This window comes from Nothoprocta perdicaria, unplaced genomic scaffold (genome assembly GCF_003342845.1).
Source record: "Nothoprocta perdicaria isolate Ctin4 unplaced genomic scaffold, notPer1 scaffold_40, whole genome shotgun sequence".
Classification (NCBI taxonomy): Eukaryota; Metazoa; Chordata; class Aves; order Tinamiformes; family Tinamidae; genus Nothoprocta; species Nothoprocta perdicaria.
Window position 1 is genome coordinate 4,683,750 of NW_020455644.1, and position 21,368 is coordinate 4,705,117.

Below are 21,368 nucleotides of genomic sequence, written 5' to 3' on the forward strand. Positions count from 1 at the left end.
AGGAGTTGGGATAGAAAACTATCTCTGTTAGGACTGTATTGGATCTTAGGTGAAGAGGCTGGATTGCTTAGCCCTAAGCATTTCATCTGCTTCTATTCTTTTTTTTTTTTCAGAATATGCAATATAAATTCAAACATATGGCTGAGGAAAATGAAACATTTCACTGGCAGAAAGAAGCTGCTCACATTGTTGATGCTGTGTAAGTATATTTAAGTGTTCTGGGGCACCAGTATATCAAATTACAGAGTTTCCAAATGCACTCGTGTTGTAAACATTTTTTGTGTTAATTTCATAGTGCTATATTCTTATAGGGACCTGTTCTGCAAAAATGCATATGCAGGAGGGCAAGTACACTAATGAGATATATAATTAAGTTTTAGGGTTAAGAAGTCACTTCAACAGCCATATTTTTGTTACTTAATTGTGTAAACTGTGCATGCATATATGGTATATGTTATATGGTCTATGCCTGTATTAATTTAATACTGGTTGTATATAATTAAATTATGACCTTACTCTCTATATTTTGAAGGCTAAGACCRTAATTTATTTATGTCGTGATAATTTATAACTCTGTTGTTTATGTACCTAGTAATAACTGAATTTGAAATTTATAGCTGCTAAATGATGTCAAAATAAAAGTATAAACATTTAAACTAATATTCAGCTACTACGTCTGTAGAATATCATTATATTTGTCTTGTAGCTATCCTGAGAAATTAACATCAGTGAGGTTTGCTGGATCGCCCTCTGCACATAATCTGTCTTTTAAAACACTGACTATATTTTAAACTAATGAGTTGTATTCACTTACAATGCTGCAATGATTAAAGCAAGTGTCAACACAAGCAATTTCCTTCTGCCTTTGTAAATTAAGTGTTTTCCTTTGCTTCCTGTCCCCGCGTCTCTTTGCATAGCTTTGCACTGTGGAAATGTCTGATTCCAAATCAGACGTTTGTGACACTTCATCCTACGCAGAAGGAACAGTCATCTCACTCTCTTCCTTGCCTCTGAGTGCTTGTCAATACCTTATTGCTCTTACCTAATAAATTGAAAGAAGCTTCAGATAATGAGTGAGGTCCATGTTGCTGCTGTGCAGCACCACTGGTACCTTTAATTCCCTTTGAGGTGAGAGGCCTCCTGYCTTTCTCCTGTGTTTTGTGTCTCTGGTGGAGTAGGTTGGCAGCATTCTGTCCATGGCCCCACTGCAGATGCTACTGAGCACCATTTTGAGGCATGGGACCTTTGTTAGCTTTTCAAAAAAAGTATTGTTTCATAATGCAATAGGGAAAAAAAAGCCAAATAAAGGCAGAAGAATTCAATGCAGGGAGGCTTTATGTGTATCCTTTACCCAGTGAAAGTCCTCAGTTGTATCTGTCARGCACTGCTAGAAATTGAAGTGCAGGTTTCAACCATGTGGATCCTGTTCTCACCCTCTCTGACCAGAGGAGTCCCTGTCCTGTCATGAGGCTGGAGTCCTTGGTTTGGGTTTCCCATTCGGTGTGAAACAGGCTGGTGATCATTGGAAGGGTAGTAAAAGACAATAAGTGACGCCTGTACTGCCCAAGAGCAACTATCTAATAAACRGAAGCAAATGGAGACCACAGAAACTGCTGTCCAGTTTTTAGCCTTCTTGCTATTCTGCTGTTCTTCCTCTGCTAGTAGTAGCCCTTTGCACAGCCCTTTATACTGGAAACACATCAGTGAGATGGATGTGTAATAATYATGAAATATTAGACATCTCTTATGCCTATTGCCTCTGTATTCAGATTGATTCAATCAACTCTGCCTCTTCAAATGAAATACAGGTATCATTTGGTACCAAAGTGATGTTCCTCAGGGATGCATCTTAAATAGTTCCAGGGCATTGAAATCTAACTGAGAGCTAACTCTATCTGAATTATACTATTACATACTTTTTAAAGCATGAAGTATGTGAATCATTAAGGACTAATGCCTTTAATGCCTTTGTTTATTTTCTGGGTTTTCCTTTATAAACTGTACATGATTTCAAATTATTTATATGTTCCAAAAGAGTATGGATACATTGAGAAATCCATATTTTACCTGCCAAAGGTATACTTAAACTTCAGATAGCCGTATGCTTCTAGAATAGACAAACAGGGAGGACATGAGTGCATATCCCCAAATCTGTAACCACACTTGTACCTGCTCAAAAGCAAGTCCATTGTATTAGAGATGAAGGGCAGGTTTTAACTAGAAACATCATGTTCTTATTTCATTACATTTACAAAAATGTTGTCTGCCTATATAGCTAGTGGTAAGCAAAATGTCAAAGCATTTTTGCAGCTCAAGTTCTAAAGAAGTAGATAAAATTAAGTCAAAATACCTGCAAAGTGATGCCATTCAGAAAGGAAAGGAAGGAGTAGCCTGAGTATGTACACTGTGGTGTCCTCCCCAGTCATTGCCTCTTACATATATTGTTCTTTTTTCTTTCTTTTTTTCCTCATGAGGAATTTTCTCTGTGTTCAGTTCAGTTTAGATTCTTCTAATAAAAGCTTCTAGTGGTTTAGTTTATTCCAATCCCATGCAAGTCATAAATTTTAAATATTTAAGAAAGCATAAAACTGTAAAAATTCAGTTTCATCCTGGAAGAAAAATGGCTTTTTCCCCCTAGAGGTTCTAATGATTTGAATTGGAGTTTGTTCCAAGGTACAGGAAATAGGTCTACCTTATTTATACTTGAAGGGTTAGTTCCATTCTGATTAATAATTGAAATGTGCTTGTCTTTGTCCTTAGTCTTTCATATTTCACTGTTCCCCTCTATAGCCAGCATTTGAAAAGGACAGCAAATACTTCCCTTCAAATGTTATTAAAATCCAGATTTCGCTATGATAATCCACAAGGAGCTTTGCAATTTAAATGCCTGCAAAAGTGGACTTTTAGATGATCAGAAGAGAAATTATCTCATAAGAGCAAAAATAGCTATTTGAAATTCATGCTTGATATCATAAAAGTATAAAAGCCAGAATTTTGGCATAAGTCAAATAGGACTGCCAAGGTACTGCAAACTAGGGTTTAATTTGTGTAATCACTACAGGCTGTGATATTGATCTCACATTTTATAGCCTTTTCTAACCTAGAACAAATGTTGCTCTTCCAYGTTGATAAATACAAATGAGATACGTATGTCAATAATTCATGCTCAGTTTTCAGGGCTGGTCTACAGAGAACATTAAACTGGTAAATTGTGTTGTTCTTCATTAGGACCAGCAATTCAAGAGGGTAGCAGGATTATTTTAATTTTAATTAAAGGCCCTTTAAATTCTCTTTTATCCTAGATACATTTTATGTTGTTTGTTAAAAGTTATGACTGATACTACTTTTTCAGTGGTTTTYGTTTAAATTAAAGGCTATTTTTAGATGGAACTCGCTGACTGGCAAAACCAGAGAAGGTAAATATTTCATTGTACTTCAACATTTCATCTTTTAAGGCACTCATTTTGCCTTTTTCATACCATATTTCATTATATGAAATATCTGAAATGCTTCATGCTCTTCCTGAATCGAAGTATAAATATCTTGGTTTAAGAGAGGAGCTTGCTTTAGGAACAAAGGTCTACTTAGTCTCTTATAGTACCTGCAGTGACTTTTTCGTTATTATCCATTTTTATTCATCAGTTATTATTTTCATTATTAGTCATCAATGGCATTCATTTTAAATGTCACCACCAAAAATCTYGTTTTTCACCTGTTTGCGTGAGGACGGGCTTGCCTGCATTCAATTTCAGGCAGAGGAAAGTCCATTTGCAGACTCTGCGGGAGCGCTCGGAAGTGCAGAGGATGACGCCGCGGGAACGAATGCGGCTGAGGAAGTTAAACGCTGCGGACGAGAAAGGCAGGAAGCTGAAGTAAGCTCTGCATCCCACTGCCACTGTGTCCTAGCCAGGCACTTTTCCCCTTTGTAGTAGTTTTATGAGAAAATTATGGCAATCAGGATGAAAAAAAGAGAAGGTGCTGCAGGTTCTCAAGGTGAATGAAAATAGTGGGTTATTAAATGAGTAATTATTTACTTAAAAGAAAACTCAGAGCATTAGCCCACAAMTGGTACTTTGATACAGGCTTTTGTTATCAAATAAGGAGTGAAAAATGTTCGAATCCTTACTGTAGGACTTTTTTGTATCTTTTTTTTTTTAAGAAGTACATGTTCAGTGAAGCTAGGCATTTAGTTAAAATCCATTTTTTTCTTTCAATTATCTTAACCTAAGAGATTTGCCAATAAAAGTTAATAGCTCAGAGAATAGCCTTACCAAATGACCAAATGCGGGGTTAGTGAACATCTTATAAAGCCTTTATGATTTATAGTTTTTTCCTAACCGAGGCATAAGAAAAGCAGGAGGATTAAAAGGAGAGTAAGTATCATTTCTGAGTCAAACTTCAGAAGTAGTTTGAAACCAATGAGCACATGCCTCTATAGAATATTCTATTTTGATGGCACACAAGAGAAAACAGAAGAGTGCCACGTTAATTCAGTTTAATGTTTGCCTCAAAACCATTTTTCCAAGGGCAGTATGCATTTTCAAATGCTTATTCTATGATTTAGAGCTGTGAAATAGAGGGGAATAACTATTTCTGGTGAAGGAAATGTACACTGTGAGCTTGCCACGCTGAAACAAGCTSTCAATGCATGTGGCAATGACTTCCCATTACAAACAACAACGTGAGGCCTCAGTAACTGCAGCTACCCATATTCCTCCTGAGCTGTCCTCCTGCCTTGCCTCCCTTCCAACAACTGCAAAATAGCTTCCCTATCCAGCCTAGGAAGAATGGGCAATGTGAACAGTAATAGCAGAAGAGCTCTGTAAAATCACATCCCACTTTTACTTGTAGCTACAAGCACAGCAACAACAGAAAAATCAAGGGCTTGATTTCCTTTTAGAAAGCAGGTCTGACCAGTGTTTGTGCCTAACCAACATCTACCGTTGCTGGCGAATGGAGAAAAAGTTGTATTTGAAAGTGGGTATGTTTGTTAGTCCTCAAAAATAAAATACTTGGAATGAAGCAACCATATAACACCATATAACAAATATTTGAATTTAACCTTTCTGCATGATGTGTTCAAGAATATGCTTAACAAGGCTAATTTTTATAATTATATGAAGTTTATAAATAGGAAGCCCATTCCTCCCCCTTCCTTTTTATGGGTAGAGATTTACAAGTAATAGTAATTGCAGGATATTTTGCTTGCTTTTACTTTTTTTTGWCTTCTTAAATTTCATCATTTCCTATTTAGATTTTCATGTTTTTTCCCCCTAGTGACAAAATCAAATATATCCCATAATAGAAAGGCAGCATGTTAATCTTCAAATCTTATTCTCAGTCCCGAATCTTTAACACAGATGATTCAGTTTAGGATTATTACCAAAGGACTCTGCCTGGAAATATTTCTACCAAAGCAGAACTTTTTTGAACCCGAAATCTGCCTTCAGCAGTGCAGCTCTAGACAGGGGTGGGCAGGGAACTGGAAGACTTGCTTGGTGTAGTACCTGGATCAAGKACAGACAGCTACACCTCCTCCCCTGTGTGAAGTGTTTAAACTGTCTCAATGCTACATGCCTTTCTTCAGCTGAGTGTTTCCTCACTGACATGGTGAAACCCAACTCTAAGTATTTAAGATCTTTGGGAGGACATGAAGAGGCAGGGACTAATAATTTGCTTTTTTTTTCAATATATTGTACAACTGGTGAAAAGTATGTATGAAACTAAGGCCCAAATTCTGTCTGTGGATCTGCAGAGACAAACCACTGCTTGAGAAGATGCTTTGAGGGTTTGGCACTGTGGTAGTTTTATTATGGAGTTTTCTTGTCCATATATACTTGAGAGCATCCTGCTGCGCACTCCCTGACATGGTATCCTGTATACAAGCAATCTGTCTTTACAGGCAATTGGCAGAAGAAAAATACCAAGAAAATATCAAGAGAATGCAAGAGTTCAGGTCCCGTAATTTCCAGCAGCTGAATGTCAACGTCCTACATGTAAGTGTGGCCAATTGCTTTGGAAGTCGTTTATGCACAGTTAGTGTCCACCACCTTTCTGATTTCCACATACTTTCTTTAGAGGCTCAGTCCTGCTCTTAGAATAATAACTGGAACATGAAACAAAGTTTGGGTTGTTTAATTGAATCTAGGTCTATGTTGATAGATAGGGTATTTGGTTATTAATGAATGGTTCAGCAAATTTTTTATACGTTGCATAATTTTCTCTTTTTATTCTTTTTTTTTAAGTGTCTCTTAAATCCAGTTCTGCTCTCTGAAATGTTGCAGCTACTGAGCTTTCTATTTGATATTACAGTTCAAAATACATTCATTTTCTGGATAACTTTAGAACTGTAGTCCCTTAAATACCATACTTTGGCATGCCTGTTTGTTCCTATCATTTGATTAGTTTAGAATATTAATGTTCCAACTGGCTATTTAGTAAGAAGAAAGTCTTGGAGTGACTCCCAGTGTAAGCTGTCATTTACTTTTAAGACCCATGCGCCCCAGCACTATGGCTTTTCAGAAACAGCAATGTCAATTTGAAAGCATCACCGAAATAATGAGGTTTGGGGTATTTTTAAGACTTAATTTTCTGCCTCTTTTCTTTTATGCACTCTGGTTTCCACTTCCCTGTGTCTCTGGAGAAACAGTCATGTTAAGCCTTGTTTATAGCTGAGTCACTGTTGATCATTGTATAAAATATGAAAGAATTTGTTAAAAGCATTTGCTTACAATAACACAGGGATTTTTTTGGTAAGTGTTTGCTTCTGCAAGTCCCAGTTCAGGATAGCAATTATATTGTGGTCCCACTGAAAGCTCTAACAGTACTCATTTATCCTTGCTGCTTCAACTAAGGTATCTGATGAACAGGCTTCAACCCCCCTAATTCATTCTCAGCCAGTCATTACACGGGACTGTGTGTCCACAGGACATGATGAATCGCATGGAAATGAGACATCAAGTTGGCTCCGTGTGTCTGAACCTATGGAGCGTGGTAAGAACTTAAAAATTGATCTTGAAATGAAACCTCCTATATCAAAGCAAGATTTAATTTTATCTTTGGTAGTTAATCTCTGGCGAAGGAACTGCAGTATAAAAAGCAGTTGAGTTTGTGAAGCTGTCAAAAGATTTACAGAGAGAAAAGGAAAAGAATCTGGGTGGTTGGGCATAGAGTAGGACTATATGGCAGGGCCATTGGTGTTCCCAGGGACTGAGGGACTGGAGACCATCCTTCTCCGGAGGAGGTGCTGAGGAGGAGGCAGCTACAGCCCTTGCACTCATGAAATACCTGGTGTTAGGAAAGCAGCTCCTAAACCATCTCTCCAGTGGAAAAACAGGTACCAAAGTGCAKAGCCTTTGCCAATTATACATCTTGATGTTGTTTTTATTATATATAATGAATGTGGGAAGCAGATGAAAACTCTTTAAACTGCTAATCTATATTGYGTTGAAATGCTTAGTCACCATCTTGATATGAAATACTACCTGTAACATGTGCTTTACAGTAGACAAGAAAAAATAGTCAAGCTTTTTGCAAATGTGATAGACTGTAGAAATAAGATACTTCCTCATTAAGGAGAATGTTTTTGATATCACAAATATATCTTTTGTTTCTGTAATGTTCTGTAATAGTGTAAAAGCACTATTTTGGTGAAAAAAAAGATCAGAATGGAATCTTACAAATATGTCCTAGTACAGTTTTAAATACTTAAACTACTTTTCTCAAAGATCTTCTGGCTGTTGATATTAGTACGTGTGTGCCTATGAAGGGTTACATCATGGTTGCTTCACGGTGTAAAAAAATGCGATTTTTTTTAATAGTGTTTTATTTTTAGTGTAGCCTCATTTCTGTCTGTGTGGTTGGCTTGCTCCTTCACAGTATGAGGAGGGTGATCTGTGTGGGAGAGAAGGCAGCTGCTAGAAAGTGCATCCTGCGGGGAGGAGATGGCAAGTAGCAGGCCAAGAGAAAGCAGCGGATGTGGGTAGGAGGTGTGCTGGGGGAAGCAGACAAAGATACCTAAATAGAAGCAGGACAACATGCAAGAAAGGGAAGGAACTGATGTCTCTTTTATCAGGAGACTTTAACAAGTTAATGAACTCTTAATCAGATGTATTTACATCTGTGATGGAAATGTTTGGCCTGTCCATTGTACCAAGCTGAATGTGGATTTAATGTTGTTGCTTTTATCAGATTCACTGATGAGGAAATGATGGGTTCATGAGAAATTACATGATTTCTCTTTTGCTTCGTGATTACTTTGTTATTCCTGAGGTTCATGTCAAAGCTGCTACTTACTCTGTTCATTGTTCATGCTCTCTTCTTTACACAGTTCCGTTCAACTATAAATGTCCTACCTGTTTRATTTTTGGTTAAGTTACAACTATAAAATAGGTTTAAAAGGTTGTGTGCTATGTGTTAATAAATCCTGCTAACCCATATTAGGTTAGCAGAGAAGTTAGGCTGTGAATACCCCCCTACCAAGCTCCCCAGTTACAGCTGGTAACTAACACCAGTGGAGGAGGTGGAGAAAAGGCGGGAGTGCGAAGCCGTTCCTGGCTGCTGAGGTGGCTCAGCAGCAGCAACCTTCAGTCTGGTTACATTGGGTCAAACCCCTCAAATCCCCTCAGGAACGAGCAGCCAGGGTAGTGTCCCCACCCCAGCAGGTGGGGCACRAAGTTCAAACTGTTTATGTGCCCTGCAGGCCTTGGGGAATTTGCAATATAAATGGAGAAAAACTATTGGCGCCTGATGAGTTGGAAGACCAAACCCGTAAAGGGTTGGGATGAAGAGGAGAGAATGAAAAACTTCACATTGTGTTTTCACTGCAAATAAGCAACAGTGCTGTGAAGCAGCTGTGAGTGGAGAAGATAGAATCAGATAAAATGTCAAAATTTACTTTTAACAAATAGTTTTTAAAAGCATGATAACTTGTTCCAACTTTGGAAGATTTTGGACTGCATGGTGGACAAGGTTCACTGAGGCTGAAACAATTACTTTCTATAGACTTCCATAGTAAGTCTAAATTTCTGACCATCTTGGAGTGATGGGATCAGCAACGACTTCCTGATTGCTTTTTTCAGACTAGTTGTCACCTCAGTGCACTTGAGGTGAAGAGTTAGCTAAACTATACTAAACTAAAACTATACTAAACTAAACTATACTGARCTAAACTGTAGAAGAGTTAGCTAAAGTGGTCATAAGTAGGTGACCAGATTGTTAGTCTTCAAGCAGCTTTCTTTTCCAGAGTACAAAAGTGATCTAAGCAGACCTAATGCTTTTGGTAGTGGGATTAGTGCACTGTGCTACATCACAGTTTTGTTCTGGCTGTTCACAAGGTTTCACAGTGACTTCTGCAGAAACTCAAATAACCGAATTCTTATTCAGGTTCTTACTACAGAGATTATTGGACCTTATGACAGGGAAATACTGTGGGCCAGGTAACACTGTTTTTAAACAGCAAAATTCAGTTAGTTCTTCAATAACCCAGTTTATAGAAGATATAGGTAAGCTTTGCCAGTATATATTTTTCTAGAGATGATGACTATCTTCTGAGTGTATGTACTTAGCTTTCTATAGTGARCAGGCTTCAATACTGGTTGTGGGAAGAAGGACAAGTTACATTGTAGTTCTGGCAGCGAGAGGTCAGCTTATCATGACAAAAAAAAGGAAAAAAATGATTAATTAGCCTTATTTAAATGCTTATTTCCATGAATGATAATRCATGTAGCTGGAGAAAAATAATTTTTGAAACATAGGCAAAAACTATCTTCTAAAAAATGAAAGTGAGTCACATACAGCCTTTTTATTATCAATGAACATATTCAGTGCCTTTCTGTGGCTGTCTTAGTGAGGCAGGTTCAAAAGATGTTTAATGTACCTTCTGGTGTGGCCACCTTTGAAAAATCTACAACGTCATGTACATAATACATTACTTTGTGATACTGTGATATAGCTCATCTTCATCTAGTAATTAAATTTATTGAGCTCATAATTCACTTATTGTACAAAAAAGTAACCGGAAGAGCAGATGCCCATTGTACCAGAGAATTGAATTTTGAGAGAAGTTTCAGATATCGGAGGTCATCTTTCCCATGCACTTTGTAGTACTGTTAAATAGCTGGAGATTTTCTGTGCAGGCTTGCACAAACAACATTGCAGCTCTGTCACAACATCTCATTAAACATTGTGTGCATTTTGCTTAGATTACAATCACTTCTAATTGAGCTGGATTTAACACCGYAATTCCCCTCAACCATGTGCACAGCTTGATTCCTATTTACTGGCTCCAAGTTTACAAAGGTATTTAATGAAAAGGAAGCACAGGTTAGGGGGCTTGTTTGGAAGGACTCCAGAGAATCTGTACTACAGCATGCCTTGTACTTGTCCATGTGGGAAATTACTGTGGAATATCTAAAGTATCAGAATTTACTACCTAGAAAATCCTGTAGGTAAAGACTCGGTGTTTGCAGTGGTGTAAAGCATGAAGAACAAGACATAATCCTGTTATACAACTGTAATAGCTGAATGTTCAAGGTTTCTGATTCAGTTTCTACAGCAGAATTACCTTGAAATTGACTACAAAATCATAAACTGTTTCTAAAACCGCTTCCAGATATCTCAGTAGAATTACAGATGCAATGAAAACTACCTTTTCCTGACCATCTTCCTTGATCCTTCTGATTTGGATCAGTTTTTCACAGTTGAAAAATACTGGGTTTAAAGCTATCTCCACCATAAAAATATAATATATTTTTTTAACAGGGGCCAAAAGGAATATTAAATTCAACAGGCTGTAAGCTAACAGCTTACAGCTGTTATAATGGTAAAATCCTGGACTTCAGGAAGGATGAGCTTGGTAAGTCGCAGTTAGAGAGACAGTTCCTTAAGAGATATATAAGCCTCACTATTTTATTCCCACCTTTCTATGGCTAGAGGATGTATTTTTTATTTGACAACAATTTAAACTTCTTTAGGAACATAGCAGCTAATCGATTACCAAAGATTATAGACRAGGAGAAAGATGTGTTGAAGTTCTGCCCCTCTGCTATCCTGGATCCATAACTCTGTCACAGAGTTAATGTAAATGGGTAAAAGAGAAGAGGTAGATGTGGCTGGATGCTTGTGGGAAATAGGCAGTATAATTGGTATATTCCCAATACATTCTGGTTTCCGGCATTGTGCAGGACTTGCACTGCTTTTCTGGCATTGCTTTGCAATAGTCCAACATTTAATATCTAGACTTGCCAGACCATATCTATTTTATCATGTCATCAGTAAAACAAAGTGGGTATAAACGTTGATGAAGCAATGAGAACTTAAAGCCATGTGCTTGCACCCTGTGGCTTTATTGCACCCTGTTTTTAAAGTGGCTAGAATTGCACCCTGTTTTTAAAGTACTTAAGAAGTTCTCTAGGCAAAGGCACCCATATTCTGTAGGCAAAATGGCTTTTCTCAACTGCAGCGCTCGAGAGGCTGGAATGAAAAAGACAATGGAGCAGAACAACACTGGGCTTTAGAGCCATCAATAAAATATTGTACTTTGAGTTATTGGGTTGCCAGTACATTACTACGTGGGCTTCACTTGAATGAATCCAAGAATCTATTCCTGATGAAGCCATTTCCTTTCATCTCCTTTCTGTAAGAGCARTAGCTCTGCATAAACAACTCCTCTGCTCTGCCTTGACATGCTGGTGTGTGGGAAGGGGTCAAGTCAGGAGCAAAAAAGCTTAAGTTAAGAGCAGAAAARCTTAAGCTGACAATATGATATGTTCAGGTTCTTTGTACAGAAAAAAAGACGAAAAAAAGAATGTGAATTAAAGAGGCGTAATACGTATTAGAAATTTATGCTTGAGGGTATTCTTTTTGTTCTCAGCTATACTTGTAGAAATTCATAATAATTCCATGGGCTTAAATTACTGCTGATTTTGTGCTGGTATAAAGAGGACACTGGAGCATGTTTTTCCATTTTCCATGAAGTTCCCTCCTGAGAGGGATCACAGGACTTTGCTTCTGCAAAGTGCTTCAAATAGACGCTTAACTTCAGCGTGTATTTAAGCTCGTCTTTCCTAAGGAACTTTTGAACACAGATAACACTGCCCTGGAGCCACAACTAAAGCAGCAGCCATAGAGAAAGGCTCTTCCTCTGGATCTTGATGTTGAGGAGGAAGGTAAACATTGTTTCCTCTGTCCCAGCCCCCAGATATGAATGAGTTATGGTCATTAGGAGCTGAAAATAAATCTTGTCCCATTTCCCCCCCGATTTCTCTGGCCCTTGTATCCTGTATTAGCAGAACAGGAATCTTCTCACCATAAATGTTTAGTAATAATCTGTATTAAACTTCATTTCTTAACTGTTTTCCTTCATGCAGAAACTTCTGAAAGCTTTTATTTTTAATTTTGTCTATCAGGTAGTTCTATATGACCAGTATTTCTTGCTTATATTCTACTCCCTTTGCTTTTTTTTTAATACTCCGTAGATTATTAAATTCCTTAATTTAATATGTTGAAGTGTGTTACATCTGGCAATCCCCTGATTTCATTATAATTCCAAAACAGCTGTGTACATTGCAATAATTGCATGCATTATTTCTATATTTCCATTGCTAATTGTAAACTACAGGTTTATTGTTATGAATTTCAAGTGAGTAAAGTTCAACTGAATCTCAAATTCAAAATGCTCATTCACTCTAAAGTAGTGTTTTTCCCCCACTCGTTTTATAAGCTTTGTTGAATGATTTTCAAAATGGTTTTAAATTTTAAAAGATATAACACCTCCAGTGTTTCTCAACACATTTTTAAGCATCTCAACGTATTTTGCATTGTGATTGTAAAATAATATTCATGCATAGTGATTGGGAAACTGAGTAATTCTCCAAAATATGATTATGCAGGCAATCACACAGCTCAAAGGCTTTTAGGAAAATTATATGTCATGTTTTGTTTCTCACTCCAACTGGTCAAAATAGCATAGAATCATAGTTATAATCATGAAGCACCTTTCTGTATTGTTATAATATCCTCTGCAACCTGAAGGGCTTGTCTTGATTGAGAGGCTGCAGGGATTTCTGTGATGGGTTGTCCAGTGGTCCCCTTTTTCATGTGGTTACCCTACTTGGTGTAAAAAGCAATAAATCCTCAGTAACCCCAGGGTAAATGAAACTGCTTTTCCTGACCTAAACACTCCTGACACTGCCAGCACACCTGCCTCCCCTCCTTGCATGTCTGTGGCTTTTCTTTCCTGCTTTTATATTGAAATCCTGCTCTACACATAATTAAAATAAAGGGAGAAGAATAAATCTGGTTTATTTGAGCAAGAATAAGGCTAGACAAAATTTGTGAATTTTAGACGTGAAGAGGAAAATGAGTCAGTGGATGAAATATTTCATTTCTTGAAACATTATTCTTCTCATTTAAGGCATTCTTCCCTAAAAATATTGCCTTTGGACTGTTGATACCTTACTTTGGCCATAGCTCCCATCTAAATCCTTCCTCTATGAAGGCAGCCATGGACCTGAGGATATCCTTGGGAATTTCATGACTTATGTTTAGCGTCATTAGAAGCTTCTATGAAGAAATATATTGTTCATTATCTTCAACTTTTTAATGAAATGCTTCAGCTTATATGAGAGCAATCATTTTTATTGAGAAGCTGAGGCCTTTCTCTCCGTCGGGAATTGAACTCTGCTCGTAAACCCACCAGGAAACCTTTTCCAAAGTGAAGTGCTGTTCAGTGGGCCTAGCTACATCAATCTTTTCATGGCTTTGCAAAAATTCACAGCTTGCTTCTTATTACAGAAGTCTTGCTCTGACAGCTGCTCTGAGGGAAGCTTGCAGAATGAAGTAACTGTGGACTTTTTTAGCAACATTGGTATAAAAAAAAAGCCAAACACTTTGGAAGTGTAGGGATAGCAAAATATGTTACTCTACAGCTGGTACTTTTCTCTGATGTATTTTTTGTGTTGGTTTAGTTTGGTGTCAATAAATAGGGCCTACCTCAACATTTAACCTTGATCAATGACAACAGTTAAAAATGTTCTGGCTGATTGTTTTTAAAACCTGCCTTGGGAATCCTTTCACTAATTCCAAAGCACAGCATTAGAGAACAGGTACAAAACACTATATAGGTTTAGGAAACACTTAAAACCAAGATACCCAAATTAGTATATCCTTTTATTTATTTATTTATTTTGGTTAATACATTGCTTATTTAGCAGGCATTTACACAGTTTAGTGTTTTATACCTTCTTTAGATCCTAGTTTTGGTTGTAGATCCATTCAAAATAAAGGGCAATGCAACTTTACATTGCGCCTCAAGGATACATGGACATAAATAAAGGCACTCCAGGCATTTACTTGCAAAGAAAGCATCAGTGAACAGGGTGATATAGAGAAACACCGAATAAGTGTTTCCCCTCCAAAGCAGCTCTGTAGCTCAGTTGTCAAAGTAAGCAGCATTTCTGGAGAGCTCAGGCAAATTTCATGGGGGCATCAAAAGCTGGAGCCAATTCCAAGTGGGAAAGAATTTTCTCAGAAAGGAGATTTGTGTCTTGTGAAAGCTGAATTAGTTTGCAGCTCCTACCAGTCTAGCCTTTAGTCCTTGTGACTGTCAGACAAATAGCTGGGGGGAAGTGAGAAGGTGACACAAATAAAAGAGCTTAGTTTACATTTTCCTGCTATTTTATATGCTGTGCTGAGCAAAGCATGCTAGGATCTAACAAGTACATTGACTTTCACCTATTAAATTCCTCTAGTTGTTTAACCTCTCAGTGCTTTGTTTTTCCTAGGTTTCCTACCTGCAGTCATTAACTTCTTTTTGTATAAATACAACTCACTTTGTTGTTCGTATCCAAATTAAATGTACTTTATGTTTATTTTTGCTACACCCAGACCATTAGAGCCATCGAACTGCTCGTACAAAGTTTGCATGTGAACCACTCCATTTGTATTTGCCTCTTACAGTAAGTTCTGGCCGTGAAAATAGCCCCATTTTATGTTTTGAAAATAGCATAGCTGAGCAGAATCTGAAGGGCTGTGACTTTCCTAAGGTGCAGGGTTTTGTAGGAGCACATAGAGTCTCTCTTTCCAAGAGCTGTCATCAAACTGGGAAGGAAAGTTATCAGGCAGGCTCTGCTGAACAGAGCAGCAATACTGAGGTTTTATTTGATAGTAGGCTTCGGCTGATGAAAAAGTTTAAAATCACTGAAGGACTAAGGTAGTTTTAAGGTAATTTTGTGGTCAGTTTGCCTTTCATGATTTGTATGGCTCTTGCTGTGTTCCTGCTGGATACCATGCAAATCATAGGGCAACCTTTACAGTAAGAGTCTCTCCTTGTGCATAGAGAAGATGCCTTGCAAGACTCACTCTATTATTGGCTTCACTGTTATATTGTTCTTTGTCCTCATCCTCCCATTAGTAGAAGAATGATTTCTGAATATTTCTGAACTTTAAACTGTGCTTGAGAAACAGCAGGACATCATCCTCAGTGTCGCTGCCTACCAGAGCTCCCCATCCTGTCTAGGCAACAGTTAGAAAAATCAGACCATCCCTCCTCCCTCTACTTGCCCACTTAAAATCAGGGTACACATCAATAAAATACCATGGAGTGGGAGTTCTGGGGAAAAAAAAGTGTCCTTGAGATGGAGGGTTTTTTCCTGGAAATCTGCTTTTGATTAAAAGATCAATTTTTCATTATAAAATTATTTTGAATAAATTATATTGTTTTGTAATCCATAAGACTATGTCAATCTGTATCTCTTCTRTATCTCCATTTTCCCTACAAATTTTGTGTGTGTTAAATCATCACTCACAAGTAAATCAAAGCTTTTATCTTTTTATAATGCTAAAACAAGGTTGTGAAATGTCAGTGTTTAACTTTTGCTGCATTTCCAGTTCTCATTTAGAACCAATCACTTAACTTCATGGTTGCATTATGTACAGCCATGGCAGAATGTGCTGCTTTTGATGACTGCTTAGCCCTTTTGTGCTTAGGCACAAGGCTGGCACAAGACATTCATTAAAGTTCTGTTGGGTCCCTTAGTTCATTTCCTAAACTGTGCTCTCCTGGAATCTTTTAAAGCCTGACTTAGAATAGCCTGACAAAAGCCTCCTTTGACCTTCAGAAAAACAAAGTTTTGTAGCTTTGGTCAGCGTCTCATCTGAAGATGACCAGTGGACGTCGATTCTTTTGGATGGCAATTTTAAGGTTTTAAGTTTTGTCCTGCCCTGGAAAGAAACTAATCTCTGTGAATTTAAATTGTAATGTTGGAGCTGTCTTATTTTTACCTAATCATGTGGATATTGACCTGGATGGTGGAGGGACCCAGAGCCATATAGCATTGCTTTACAGTGTTTTGTTTCATGCCACTGTAACTTAAAGATTGCATTATATCTCATGAGAGCGTATGTCTGTCAAAGCAGTTGAGTGATTTGCCTCTCACTGAAGTACTTGTAGTGCTTTGGGAATGAGGAGTGGAAATATTAACAAGTTTTCTGCTTAAAATTTGGAAATGACAACTGATGAAATCTAGCCCTTTCCAGAGACACAGTAAAACTGTGGGGATAAGATAATAAACTATCCCTTAAGAGTCAAGTGTGACTTCATTATTGTGAATACAAGTGGTGAAAATGAACATATAGTTCTGTTCCATTTCCTTTTTTTTTTTTTTTTTTTTAAATAAATTAACCTTATTCTTTGGCGTATACATTCAGTGATGTTTTAGAATGCTGCTTCCTTACACCAATTATAACGATGACTTGAAGACAAGAGAAAATTAAAGATATTTATCAAAATGTTTTCATCTCATTGGTAGAAACAAGAACACTTGCCACAAAAATACTGTGATACCTGGAAAAGCTTTTGGAAGATAAAGCAAAATATTACAAGCACTGCCTTCTTCATTTTTTGCTTAGCTTATCTTCTTAGGAAATAGCTGKGCTTTTATTATTTTTTTAGATAACTCTTTTTTTTTTTTTTATCTTTGCTTGCACTACTACATCATGGTATATTTATAGAAAGAAATATAAAGAGAAATGTTATTATTTGATTTTTTCTTCTTTTGAATATTTAATATGCTTTAAACATACCAAGCTTCTCAATGTTATGTGCCTAGCAATTTTTAAACAATAATTGTGTTTGTTCTGAATTAAGTCCTTTGCAAGCAAACAAAAGATACTTAGTGAGAAATACCAAACTAGGGAAAATGCAGTATCAGAGCAAGCCTACAGGGTGAGGGGGTGCAGAAAAAGGCAGTTCATGCTCCATAACTGTGTCAGAGGGAGAACAGGTATCTGAAGGACAGCTTCATTACCATGGCTTTTAGCCATGAGGCATTATGTTTAGTCACGCTGGTGGCCCAGCATTAGGAAATTGAATATTGGATATATCACAGCCTTTCTTTTCCAGAGATCTGTGAAGGTTTGTACCTGCTTACCACATGTAGGCAGCACAGAGCAACTTTCCTGGCGATTTGGGGTAGTTCTGTGCTTGGGCACATAGTCATTGCTGCGCGAGCACAGTAAGTGTGGTGCCCTGCAGCGGGTGGCAGGACCTTCTTGAACACATCACTGTTGCTCTCCTGGTGCAGCTGTTGAAATAAGGAGACAGGGTATTTTGGGTCCAGGGGCAGAATTTTTTTCTCTTTCAGTATAGTAGGCTGGACATTAACATCACTAGCACTGCTACTTTAAAAAAAAAAAAAAAAGTAATAATAATAATAATACAAATGGAGATAATTTCTACCTTAATTTGCTCTTCACCACCTGGCCAGTGGAAATGAYGTAGGAGCTGAAGTATTCGGGATAATGGGAAGACCATACTGGWGGATGCTCTGCAGATGAAGAAGAGGGACCCAACCTCATCTGATGACACCTGCCCAGAGTCAAAAAGCCTAGGCAGGTTCAGCTTGTCTGCACTGCACTAAAGCGAGGGGAAACCAAGTGGTTATCAAGGAGTGAGCTTGGATTTTACTCTGTCTGTTCCTGCCGGGTCTYGTGGAAGTGAGTCCCTTGCTGCTGTTTCCCTAGTGTCCCTCGCAGCGGAGCAGAGCCGCACAGCGCTGGGATATTGAAGCAGGTTTGATGGGTGGCCAGCACGGGTGCAGCTTGCCACAAGGACTCATCATCTCTGCTGTGCTAAGGCCAGCTAATCTGTTCTTGGAATCAGGCTGACTGTGAGCCTCAGCGCAGGAGGCTGTTCTGCACCCAAATGAGCTCTKCAGAGACCCAAAGCTTTGCCTCTGCACCTGTGGCTTGTAGAGAACTGGGAATTGACCCTCTTAAGGAGATCTTACATAAAATGATATATGTACTAAATCAATTTGCTGATATTTTGAGAGCCCCTTCTTTAAAGATCCTGGTTAACAAAAAAAGGAAGTTTTAAATATGATCTTTTTATTTTTGTTTGGTAATATATAATAATGTAGAGAAACTATTTATTCTGTTTTTTACATTACGGCTAGCTGCAAATTCCAATCCACTAGACACGCAATTTTCTTTCAGAAACATCATTTAGAATTTGAATTGAAGCCAGTAAATGTTTGTGAACATGAGTGAACTCTCTCTTTTCAGTGTCTGAACTAGCATTTAAGTTATATTACTGAACTTGGATTAACAGGCCATCCACATATGTAGGTCAAAACAGCTCACAAACAATAAAGTAGGCAATTCTGAAAARGATGTGAAAGCTGACGTGGTGCTGGGATGTGCCTGGTGTCAGCATCCCATAACTCTGTCCGTGGAACAACCTGTCTGCTCATAAGCTATTTGCAAGCTATAGGACTTGAGAGAAGCCAGAGCAGATATTTTGACCTTATAAATAACAGAACTGATTTTGATACCTTGTTTGGTTGGGAGAGGAGGGTTGTGCTTTTTAGTGTGACAGTAAACAAATGCAGAACRCGGGAGAACTCAGAAAATACCAGTGTAGTACAATGTTTGCATTAGGATGTAATGAATAGGCTGATTAATATGTATGTGAATCTAGATATCTGTGCAGATATATGCATAGATATAATGCAAATGAAGCTAATACATTTATAATAATCACAGGAATGAATCAGAAATCACAGGAATCTCTCTGAAGGAGAGAAAAATTASTACTCACTCCATCTGGAAGCAAAAAGGAGACATATCTTAATTTAGTAGTGTTCTTCCATGATAAAAAGGAATGATTTGTAAGGTTTTTATTTAAGATGAGTGTTAGGATTCTCTGTCAAGTGGCACTTTCAAGAACATAAACACAATAAGAACTGCTTTATTTTGTGGGAAAAAGATTTCGATTTTGTTGTTTTCCTGGAAGCCCACATATTGATCTTTTATTAGAAACTATGAAGGATGAAAAACAGAACAAGGAAGGATGAGAAATTGTGTCAGTGCAGCACAGTACTGTTATTCAGCTTGCATAAATATTTTAAAATAGAAAAACTCGAGTGAAAATGTGTCAGCATTTTGGAGGTAAATCARCTTATAAAACAAGGAAGTGTTTGTGCAAATACTCTAGAGAGAGCAGATAGTAGAAAGCATATTTCAAAAGCAAAGCTTCACCTACCTAATGCAGTATATAAAATGCAGTATATAAATACTTTTTTTTTTCCCTGAGTACCTTTTCTTTCTTAAAAGATTAGAATGGTTCTCCTTGCCAAMCTCCAAGGACATCTTTTAATGGATTTTAACTGTATTCCCTTTTTTTTTTTAGCCATGTGAAACAATTAAAACAAAATAGCTATTAGTTGTTTCTAATTCTTAATGACATATTGATTGAATTTAATTTATTCCAAAGCAGGAACATTTAATATAAGTCAGGTTGTATTTCTTTAAAGATGTAACTGTAATGGGGAAGAATAGGACAAATCAGCACTAGCTAAAATCAAGACTATGGTGATTTATGTCAGATGAATATTAGGCTGTTTGTGTCTTCAAATACCGTTTTGTGTAATAATACCAGTCAAGGAAGGATGCCAACATTTTTCTTTTAGAAAACCATAAAAGCCTTGGCTGTGAGTTATCTTCATGGTAACTCAGTAAGGGCTTACCTAACATCAAAGCAAGGGGATTAGTTCCCTTGAAACATCTCCCTCCACAGATGCTTCAGATGGYCCCAAGTGCTGAGCCAGGCTTTCTGCTGCTCTCATGCTATTTCTGTCTCTGACCTCTGTCTCTCTTGGGCAAGTCACTGCACTGCAGTTCCCTTTCTGGAAGAGTGGCCTTATCTGGCCACAGATAGCTGTATTATTGTTGGGAGGAAGTTTGGAAGAGAGAGGTTTTATCTACTGTACTTTTTAAACTTCAGCCTGTTATACTTTATTTTCCGTAATAATGTACTCCCTTATTCACCAGAGGATACACATGCTGGAGAAAACAAAAATGGGGCAAAAATTCCCCTCTCTGCAGGATTCGGCTCAGTGCTGACTCTGCTCTGAGCAAGGCTGGATCCCCTGAGGTCCCTTCCTGCCTGAGTTAAATTATGGTTCTGTAATTTCAGCCCCAAATCAATACAGTTCCTTTGAGGTCATTCATTTGCATACAATGAGGAATCCTACCTTTTGAAAGAGATGGTTTTAATACCACTCTGTCATCTAAGGTGAACATTTTTAGCTGAGAACCTATCCCCTGATGTCAGTTACAGAATTTGCTGTGAGTGATATAAAACCCTTTGCATCTTATTAAACTCATGCAGATTATCTGTCTACCTGCTACAATCTCTTCCCACCTTTAGGGATCCCTGAGGACCCACATATTGCAGAAGAATATTATAATGATGAGTTTGAATCCTGCTCAGAAAGCAGTGAAGAGGAGGAGGAGGAGGATGTGGAAGTGTCGCAGACAGTCTCTAAGATGAATCAACAGGTATATGTGGCTTTTGCGAAAACAGTATGATARCAGTATGATGCTTGATGCTTATTTTCTAAGAGAAAATTAAACTCACTTTTAGAGATGTTGTTGCACTGGTGTGGTTTTGAAGGGAGTATATATGTGTACACGTCAACACTSTGAGTTAATTATGTGTGTATGCATATGTGTAATTCATCAGATATAGCTATGGTAGAGAAACTTGCTTTCTATCAAGTTTAGGAATAGGATCCCCAAGAATACCTTATGGAGAACTGTTGTTAGTAAGCTACTTCATCATTGTAAAACACTGACGTTCTTTCATATAAGATTAGCTATGTGTAATTTAAGTTAAATGCTGAAGTTCCCGTTAATCATAAGATTGCGGGTCCCTCTCTTAATTGCTGGTGAAGGATTTGCACTTCTAGATGTCACTTCCTCCTGCCTAGTTTAGACACATTTTCTAGGGTAAAATGACAAATTATGGGCTTAAACACCTGTGAAACCTGAGCAGCAGTCTTCAGATGTGCAGATTCTCCCAAGCA

General features: G+C 37.7%; 1 protein-coding gene across 4 annotated transcripts in view; it reads left to right on the top strand.

Annotated features, from left to right (window-relative positions):
- The window catches only part of NEK11 (NIMA related kinase 11), an 86,540-nt gene that overhangs the window by 34,661 nt on the left and 30,511 nt on the right, over window positions 1-21,368 (top strand). For all 4 annotated transcript variants that reach the window (XM_026045542.1, XM_026045544.1, XM_026045543.1 and 1 more), the window contains 5 exons: window positions 114-199; window positions 3,753-3,872; window positions 5,903-5,996; window positions 6,855-6,993; window positions 20,711-20,841. In XM_026045542.1, coding sequence (XP_025901327.1) covers window positions 114-199; window positions 3,753-3,872; window positions 5,903-5,996; window positions 6,855-6,993; window positions 20,711-20,841 — 570 coding nt within the window. The remainder of the gene's footprint in view (window positions 1-113; window positions 200-3,752; window positions 3,873-5,902; window positions 5,997-6,854; window positions 6,994-20,710; window positions 20,842-21,368) is intronic.